This window comes from Cryptotermes secundus, unplaced genomic scaffold (assembly GCF_002891405.2).
Source record: "Cryptotermes secundus unplaced genomic scaffold, Csec_1.0 scaffold2396, whole genome shotgun sequence".
NCBI classification, from domain to species: domain Eukaryota; kingdom Metazoa; phylum Arthropoda; class Insecta; order Blattodea; family Kalotermitidae; genus Cryptotermes; species Cryptotermes secundus.
The window spans coordinates 6,441-16,711 of NW_019735499.1; the positions used below are offsets into that span (position 1 = coordinate 6,441).

At 35.3% G+C, this 10,271-nt stretch overlaps 1 protein-coding gene across 1 annotated transcript in view; it reads right to left on the reverse strand.

The window, feature by feature from the left end:
* Positions 1-22: 22 nt before the first annotated feature.
* The window catches only part of LOC111869499 (nose resistant to fluoxetine protein 6), a 34,454-nt gene continuing 24,205 nt past the window's right edge, over positions 23-10,271 (reverse strand). Inside the window, exons 9-14 of the mRNA XM_033753455.1 lie at positions 9,169-9,362; positions 7,978-8,119; positions 4,461-4,650; positions 4,232-4,374; positions 2,956-3,064; positions 23-1,197 (exon numbers count right to left, since the gene is read on the reverse strand). Of these exons, the coding sequence (XP_033609346.1) occupies positions 1,160-1,197; positions 2,956-3,064; positions 4,232-4,374; positions 4,461-4,650; positions 7,978-8,119; positions 9,169-9,362 (816 nt within the window). The 3' untranslated portion in view covers positions 23-1,159. The remainder of the gene's footprint in view (positions 1,198-2,955; positions 3,065-4,231; positions 4,375-4,460; positions 4,651-7,977; positions 8,120-9,168; positions 9,363-10,271) is intronic.

Here is a 10,271-nt window from a genome sequence, read left to right on the forward strand (position 1 = left end):
GATTTAAGATTTTTGTTCAATAATTAGTATATTGGTGTCATCTGCAAATAAAACAACTTTCGCTTCATGAACAGCTTTAGGCAAATCGTTTATAAACATTAAAAACAAAAGAGGTCCCAGAACCGAACCCTGAGGAACACCATACTTTATTTCCTTACAAGAGGAGAATGATTTTTGATTTGGAGACTTGGCATCAACATGGTCAATTTCTACAAACTGGGATCTACCCATAAGATATGATCTCATCAAAGAGAGTGAAATTCCTCTAAACCCATAAAGTTCCAATTTAGCCAACAGTAATTTGTGGTTTATCACATCGAAAGCCTTGGAAAGATCCAAAAAAATACCCAAAGCAAAAAACTTATTGTCTAATGCTTTCTGAACATCCTCAATAAATGATTGCAGTGCTGTATGAGTTGATTTATTTTGTCTAAAGCCATTTTGGGCATCAGATATCAAATTATGTTTATTTAAGAAATTCACTACTCTGTTATATATTAATGTTTCAAAGATTTTAGAAAAAACAGGTATAACATAACAGTCTATGAGTAAATAAAACTAATATTAATATGTTATTATTTTTATTATACATACCACATACTTGCTTTGATCAATGTGATCATCTTCAGGTGGTTTATATGAATATGTATACCACTGTTATTGAATTGTTTGACTGACATGGATACAGTAATGTAAATGTTTTGTTAAATTTTAGGGTATGTATTGTATAACTTTCTTATGCAATATGTTAATACATATGTTAAGACAGTCACACAATACATACCCTAAAATTCATTTACTGATGTGGATCTGTGTTAGTCAAACAATTCAGTAATGACAGTATATGTTCACATAACCTGAGAATGATCATTTTGATAGAAACATATGCAATATGTAATAAAAACAAATATTAACATATTAAAATTAGTTTTATTTACTCATAGATTGTTGTGTTGATGGCCACATTAGTACCCATCATCCTGTTAATTGATTTATTTTAGGAAGCCACTTATTTTATTTATAATTATGTCAATAGAAGTGCTACAGATGTGAAGAGGTGCTATTATTTGTGGAATTGTGATTCTCGTTACCATCCAGCAGTTTCATAGTTGTGACTTCCTTCCCATCAGCTGCTGCCTGTAGATGGATGCCTTTGTTGTTAACTTTTTTTATGTGGTGCTGTCTGGACCTTGAGATCTTGCAGCAAAATTACAAAACACTATCAGAACCAGTATTATAAAAGGACTCATCAGACTCACTGCAGATTCTTTAAGTACAGTAGTTTCCAGTTTTCAGCGTCAATTACAAATGGTCTTGGATGCCAGTGGTGTACATATGAAACATGTTTTCCATTGATGGATTATTTCCTCAAATCTACTGTAAAATCAACACCAAAATCATTCCTGTACATTGAACGTATAAAAAATTGTATGCAATTTAAACTGAAGTGTCTTGTTTTATTGATATTATAAATGGACAGGTCAAAATGACCTCCTTATTATGCATGAAGTTAGTGTAGTTATGTGCAAAACACAAAATAACTCCTCTAATTTTATTCTCATTTCACTAAATTATAAAAGGGCTATTTGGAAAGTATTCTCTGGTGAGATGTTAACAAAACAAGCAATGGGAAAAAAATTATGTAGAAAAAATATTGTGACATATCAAACCATTGTTGGGCAACGGGATGTGGAACGAGTTACCACAAAGATGGACTCTTGATAAACGGTCAGTTGTCAAGTTATGCAACAGTGGAACCGAGGTTACACAACAGTAAGGAAAGAGGTGTATCTCCGTGCTGTGCCTAGCTGAGCTGAAGTGTGCTGGTTGCTACGCAGTGTTGCCCAGCAACGCTTCTGTAAACACGGCGATTACGCAATAGTGAAGCGAGGTGCGTTTTCCGCTGTCCAACTGAGGGTTTATAAGAAAACCTGGAATGCCTGAGGAGTCAGTTGAAATGTAGCAGCTACCAAAGACAGTGTTAGTTAGTATTCGGAGTATTCGGCGGAGCAGAAGTCAGTCAGTTGTGGGAAGAGGAACACGTCATTAGAAGAGTTTATGTGTGACAGTTAGTGATAGTGGTGATAATTGAGAAGGTATTGGGAGTGTATAATTCAGTGACACTTGTATAGCTCCCATGTTGTACTGTAAATAAGTGAAGACTACTGAAGATAGAGTGAATAGATTAGTGTGTAAGGTTTGTAAATTGTGTAAACCCATAACAGTGTCATAATTAATTGTAGTTATGACTTGTAGGTTGTTAATAAAACCGATTAACAATCTGAACAGCGTCTTCAGTAGACAAAACACATTATAATATGTACATATTTAACCTCTCCTCAATGTAGTCACCACTGGAATTGAGGCACTTGTATTGGGGAATAAGTTTTTGTATGCCTGTGTCAAAGAAGCCTGCCACCTGTGAGCTGAGTCATGTTTTGACACCTTCATCAGCTTCTCATTATTGTTGCAGTGCTGTGATCCCAACCAGCTCTTCAGGTAGATAAACGGTTGGTAGTTGCACAGAGTGAGATCAGGGCTGTAAAGAAGGTGGTCAGACAGCTCCCAGTTGAAATGCTCCAGCAGTACTCGAGTGTGAGCAGCAGTGTGCAGACACACATTGTCATGGAAGAACACTACACCAGATGTCAGTATTTCACCTTTTGTTCTGAATGGCCTTATGCAGGTTTTTAGTGTTTTGCAATACAAAACATGGCTGACCTCAGGTGGCAGATTTCTTTGACACAGGCACACAAAAACTTATTCCCAAGCATGACCAGTGCCTCAATTCCAGCAGTGACTACATAGGGAAGTAGCTTAAGTATGTATGTATTTTTTGCATATAATACATTTTTTTTCACATTGCTTGTTTTGTTAACAGCTCACCAGAGGTTACTTTCCGAATAGCCCTCCTGTATGTAAGCCAGCATTAAAGGGACTAATAAATTAACTTACCTGGAAGAATAAATACTGTGGTTATTGCTGAAAATGGCATTTCTATACATAAACAGAGCAGAAGGGCCAGGCCAACAGCAATAATCATATCAGAAAGTGTACTACGAAACTGTAACAGAGGAAAAGCTCTTTAATGTAATTTATGAAAATTGGATCCCCTGTCAAAAGATTGTCTAAAAAGGAAGAATCTAAACTAAACTAAATTAACTGCTAAAACCCACAGATACAGAAGATAGTAATAGACATTCTGTTCATCCTATGAACTTTCTTAATGAGGCTACGGATTGTACACAAAATCTTTGGTGCAAAAGTAGATTTTAAAACTAAATGCAAAAATGGAATCCAGCAAATATGATGGTTCTTGATTAGCAGCTGGCAGCATATGGCCCACAGATATGATCATAAGTAATTTGAAAGGATCATTATTATAACTGTAGAACATTGTAAACAAAGATTAGCAGAACAAGGACATTTACAAGTTGAAATGTTGCTTTACTTACTTCTTACCTTTACCTTCATGGCATAGTACTTAATTAGTTAAGCACAGGGTTAACTTTACCTGTTATTCATTGTTTTAGACTGCATAGAAGACAGGCAGCTGTTTGAAAATTTTGTTGTAGTATATGAGGGATATTTTTTTTTCCTTACTGTAAATTCATTGCTGCCTGAAAGTACTACAGAGCTCTGTTCTCATGCAGTGCATATTTAGACGGTTGAATCACATTGTCCCAGACATGAGTTAGAGTAAAATCTGACTGGTCTAAGTGCATGGGGAAACCCACCCCCTCTAATAATAATAATAATAATAATAATAATAATAATAATAATAGAGTAAAATCAGTGAATCATAGCAGCAGTGTAGAATCTAGCAATGCTAATCAGGCTCCAATGATTTTGAACAAATAAATTGTTTACCTCCACTAATCCTGAAAAAGGATTTCACGCACAAGACATGTCATATTTGTGATCCAGAAATATAGAACACCCATTTCTCAAAATATGAATGCTAACTACAAATAAATATAAGCCTGATTCCTGAATCTTTTTCCAAGTGTATTATTTGAGTTTGAGTTGTGATTGGAGAACATACATACAGATACCTTTCATCTGTGAAGTACGAGTTGTGTGAGTGCTTGAAAAGAAGTTTCAGATCTTCATTATCTAGTATTTAATCTGCCTATAACAGAAATGGATCCCTGGGGCACATTGTTTGGAAATCACTGACCAAGAGAAAAGCATTATATGGCTATCATTGAAAAACATCATTTCAACTAACCAGTGAGTACTCATCAAGGTACACAGGCTGCTTTGTAGCTCCAGCTTGCAATCTCTGCAAGGAGAAGTGAGTGAAGTATATCGTATATGTAAGTCTTCCAAGGACTTGGAATGGTTTCCATGATACAATGCTATTGCATATCCCTACAGAATCAAAATTGAATTAGTTTAAACCATATCAACTTATTCTCTTATACATAGTAATGATCACTGTTTGAAGTAGGACTTACACCCGTATCCTAAAGCAAATCCTGTGACCAAAACTGCTATTCCAGTGCCAAAAAGAGTCTTGTATGCACAAGCATAGAAACTAGCTGAAAGGACATTATATTTGTAACTGGGCTGATAGAATATGAAGCTCAGCATGAAGAATGTCCATGGCACAGTCAGAGATATTGACCAGACCAATACATACATCAGCTGAAAACAAGGACAAACTGTAAATAATTGTGAAAGTAAGTTATAGAATTTGGTGTGTGTTAGTTAATCGTATGCTCTGATATTTATAACTTTATAGATTTTATAAGCAAATACATTTTTCATTTTTAAGTAGCTTTAGTTTTACAGTAGGTTAAATTAGATGGTCCTTTGTCTGTCCATCATCACCTTTCACTATTGGTAGTTGCTTAATTACATAGGCAGTAAAATGACCATATAAAACATGTGTATAAAAGAACCAGTTTGTTACAGAGTTAGTAGAGAGTCCGTCGAGTGTAACAATTTGTAGGTCACTTTTTTAGTATCACTTCTGCCTTACATGTTTCGGTTTGATACAACCATCATCAGAGGCACTTGCTATAACTATGGAAACACTGTCGTTGTTTATGATGTTCACACTAAGATCTTAGTAAGTTTTGTGCTTTTACACGTCAACATATTGTAGCAGTGTCTACACGACAAACATAACTGTGAACATCATAAACAACGACAGTGTTTCCATAGTTATAGCAAGTGCCTCTGATGATGGTTGTATCAAACCGAAACATGTAAGGCAGAAGTGATACTAAAAAAGTGACCTACAAATTGTTACACTCGACGGACTCTCTACTAACTCTGTGATTGATAGTGTAACGGACTAAAAATGAAACAATTCAAAACCAGTTTGTATTTCATTGTGTTGTATTATACATTTTCAAAACACAGTAAGGTTTACATAGTTGGATATGGTTATGGTTCTGAAATACCCAGTATGTTCTAAATGGATAACAAAGAATATGCTGGAAAGAGGATTATGACACCAGTGCTGGAACTAAGATGCCTACTGATGATGATGTTTGTGTTACAAGATGCAGGCTTCAAAATATGCAGTCTACTACCAAATACTCCTGTCATGAGGCATACCAAAACTGGAAGTATTTCTATCAGTCCCTGACTCTTCTAAGCATTATAATCAGAACATACCATCGTACATTTCTGCTGTGTAGAACCAGTGGAATGCTTCCATCCTTGGGAAAATTAGAGCAGAGTCTGATGATGGGCATTATTGCAGAACAGGAACGACATGTATACCAATATAAGCTGCAGCCCTTGTGCTTTGTACAGTTTTTCAGGGAGCAGATGAAAGGTTTCTGTGATGTAGACCAAAGAATGGCTTGTGTCTAGGTAACACATGGAAACCACTCATCGGCTTCCTGAAAGATCACAGGAGTCTAGAGCTGTGTTCTCCACAGGGCTGCATGAGTCCTGCTTTCTCAAGGCACTCATCAGCCCTGAGCCTCTACTCCTGTCCCAGATTCACTCTGCTACTTCTGCTCCTCTATTCTCCACCATATGCCTAGTACCCACACACACAATTTCTCTCCAGTTCATCCCCACCATACCCTTACAGTACAAATACAGCCCTTCCCATGGCCACACTGATTGTCTTGGTCTCATCTGCCATTTTTTCATTCAGTTATGAGATTGCAAATGGAAATTGGTAAGTTGTTCTAGCACTCTTATTATTTAATTCTGTCCTATGGGTGAACCAGCAGGAACTGACTTGTCTTGTATTTCCATCCTGCTTACTCTATAAACTGAAATTTTGGCAAGCTGATTGCTCTGCTTGCTACCTGCTTCACACTTTGAAGACTGAGCTAACATGTTCCTCTGAAACATGGAATGACTTTCAATGGACTACACAGTGCAATATCCTAGAAGATAGAACTCTTCACAACCATTGCTGTGAGAATCTCAGATCCTATTCAGGAATGATATTGCATCATGTATGCATGTAAGAAGTAAATACCTTCAAAATGTTAATTGTTGCTGTTAAAGAATTTGTAGTGAATGAAAAAGCAATGAGAATGATCACATTGTAATAGATGAAAGCACTCAACTATGATTGCAGTAAGCAACAATGGAACTGACCACTGTCTGATGATAAGGAGAAATGTTCAGTAGATACGCAAGAAAGCAGAACACAGAGAGAGAGAGAGAGAGAGTTTTTCTCAAGAATGTAAATGGTTTTGAAGTGAAAGAACAGTATCAGGTTGAAACCTTGAACAGGTTTGATGCTTCACAACAGTCAAACAAAGCTGTGGATCACAGTAGTTCTTGGAATAATAGTAAGAGAGAACATCCAAACGTCACTCTTCAGTCAAGGGAAGCCCAGGGCAGCCGTTTTGAAATGGAGGTAGGTGTACCCCCAGGAATATGTAAAGCCTTTAAAGGGACAAGTGAAATATATTTCATATACCTTTTAATTACAGGTTAGAAGGGCCTCAAATGCAACAGCAATATTCTTTTGTACAGTTTTTGTTTATGTGCAAGAAAGAAATTTTAATTTAAAAAGTCCCTATATCTTGTCATGTTTGTAGTTTGATATACAAATTTAGTCAGCTTTGAAGGGGTACAGGAAGTTTCAGTCCGAGACCAAATGGTATGTCAACTGAAAAAGGTTTAGAAATATTCGTGTAAGATATCAGAAATTAAACTGGCATAAACCATCATACTGTGACATATCACAGTGACTAAAGATGGGGTTCAGATTGGTAATTGGATTTATTGACCACTTACAGGTTGTAACTACAATTAATTATAACACTGTTACTGATTTTCACACTACAGAGCACTGCACGCTATTCTCCACTGGTCTTCACACATTTATAACAAAGGAACTATGAAAGTCTCCCTAAATCACACTCCCAATACAACTGCACTATAGCACACATAAAGTCTTCAAATCACAGGTTAAATCTTCACAGGCTGACTTTGTACTCTTCTGTACTCCTTGAGCTTACTGCTTGCTTTCTTCTTTGTGTGATTCTGCCACTACTACCACTTGTAAGTGATTTGAATGAACCCTGTCACTTAATATAGCTGCGGAATGGACATGGACCTACAGTAAATACATATCACATGATGGCTATCCAGCCAAAATATTTGCATGTCAGTTGGACCTACAGAAAACACAGCTTCCTATGTTATTGTGTATTGGACTGTGTTTATAGAGCTCTTGTCTGGCAATGTGTTGATCAAATCCGTTAAAATATATTTCACAGAATTTTGCACACAACCAGTTCAGATTATGAGAACCAGTGTTTTAAGTTAAGTATTTCATGCATGGTATGGGAAGGCATAATAAACCAATTTTCTTGAAATTGTGATTGGTTTGCATAGCAACAGATTGATGTTATATGATTATATGCAGGCTTACATGTGTATGTATCTACACACATCAAGATTTATAATTGATAAGACAGCTTTAATGGATTCAATTTATGATCATGAGATTGTACATACTGATAAAAAAAACTGGGTACTCACTCTTGTTCTTTTCACAGTGTTACGTTTTGCATTGTAGTATATGTAACCAAAAATAACTCCTACAAAGTAAGCTCCAGCATTCCCATGAAATGGTACATACATCCTCTGGAAAGTTCTGTTTTGCTGTAGGTTTATAAGTGTACTGAAACATAATCCCAAAAGTGATATAGTTCATTGGTGAATCATTTATATATGTTTATACAGTAACAGTTGAGGGGCAGGGGCTGCAAGGCTATAGCTCTTGTTAAAATCTGAAATTACACTGAACACTGAAAATAATATGGCATGCAAGAATATTTATGATGATGAGGTGCCCATCTAACTTTATTTCATGATCATCATCAGCAATAATGGAGAGATATACGTATTTCAATTTGTAGCAAAAGACTTTGCGTGTGCACTTTTTATGATTTTAAATCTATGAACACAGTTTAGATATCTATGCATTTAAGATGAAGTCTGTTGTTGACATCAACAGTAGAGATACATTGTAAATATTGTGGAATATTTCTTACTGACAAAAGTGAAGAAGAGCATCAATATTATCTGTCTTCTGTTAAATACCATATAAAAATATTTAAAAAGAAAGTTATGTATTTTGTGTAATATAACTTTCTGTCTGAATTGAAAATTTGATAAGAGATGACTTTCAGCATACAAACTATACTGGACTAATGTAAAGCGAATGAAATTTGTAAGACTTTTGTTACGGACCTCCAATAACATATTTAATAAAACTCAATTTAAATACTTTAAGAGGTGAAACATGTGGATAAATGGACAGAAGAAAATTACACTATCATTATGAATTTATTTTAAGCACCAAGCATAAAAATGCATAAAATTAAAATGCCATTCCTCAGTGTGATGAATCCTGAAGTACAGTTTGTTATATAAAGTCTGCTAATCATAACAGTGAAATTACCTTTAGTTCTGTTTGTGCCATTTACATTTATAAAATCTTTATTAGCTAAGCTGATTCATTATTTATATACCTTCATTAGGACCACTTATGAAATAGTCTCAGTAGTTAAGATTTCACTATACATAGTTATATCTGTAGCTCGATCACAATTACGAATAGCTGTTCATCCATCTACATCTCTGCATTACTGTTCAGACGCCATTTGACCATCTGTGCTGTACCTCAAATGCAGTTTTATGTACACAAGAAAGAAAGAATTTACTTACTCAGGATAATTAATTACCATGGGATCTAATCTCTCAATATAGGTTTGAAGAAAGGGAACAAGGATCCACAGTAACATCACTGCACCCAGTATTATCTTGTCAAATTGAGGATACTTGCAGAGAAGGATCAACACCAACATGGACATTACAAAACACTGAAAATCCACTGCCAGGTACCAAGTTTGTCCCAGGCACTATAACACATAACAAATTATTTGAGAACTTACATATTTTAATATAAGTTGAATGGTTTGGATACACTATTATATTTAAGCATTCTGTTGCACTCCATATGATAAATGATATAATGATACAAACTCCGTCTCAAGTGCAAACAATATATTTTGTGTCTTTGATCTTGTTCCCCTACACTACAGGTTTCGGCCTCAGACGGCCATCATCAGGCGTATAACACTCACGTCGCTGTGACACTGCACCCAGCTCAAAATTTAACATCTAAAAACACTTTCCTTGTTACCATCAACCTCCACTTCGTTGATATCTGTCTGGTCCGTAGATTACTTCATTTTACACACGTTAATTTTGACTTTGTTGTAATAGCACTATAATAAACTACTTCAGATATGTCGATGACATATTAATAATATATGATGAAAAAATAACAAACATAGAACATACACTTAAAGAAATCAATGAATTGCAACAAAATATAAAGTTCACCATTGAAAGAGAACAACAAGAATCAATTAACTTTCTAGATATAACAATATATCGCAATGAAGATAGTTTGCAATTCACAATATATAGGAAACCCACACAAACAGACATCATAATACCTAACAGTTCGTGCCATCCATTCAAGCACAAATTGTCGGGTATTAATTACCTAATAAATAGACTCAACGCATACCCAATAACGGAAAAAGGAAAGCAAACAGAGAAGAACATTGTTAAAAACATACTACAGAACAATGGATACGACACAAACATAATCAAAAGATTAAATCAGACAACACAAAAACAAAAACCAAACACACATGACAGCAAACAACAACATAAAACAAAGTGGGCCATATTTACATATAGTACAAAAGAAGTGAGGAAAATTACAAAACTTTTCAAAGACACACAGATAAAAGTAG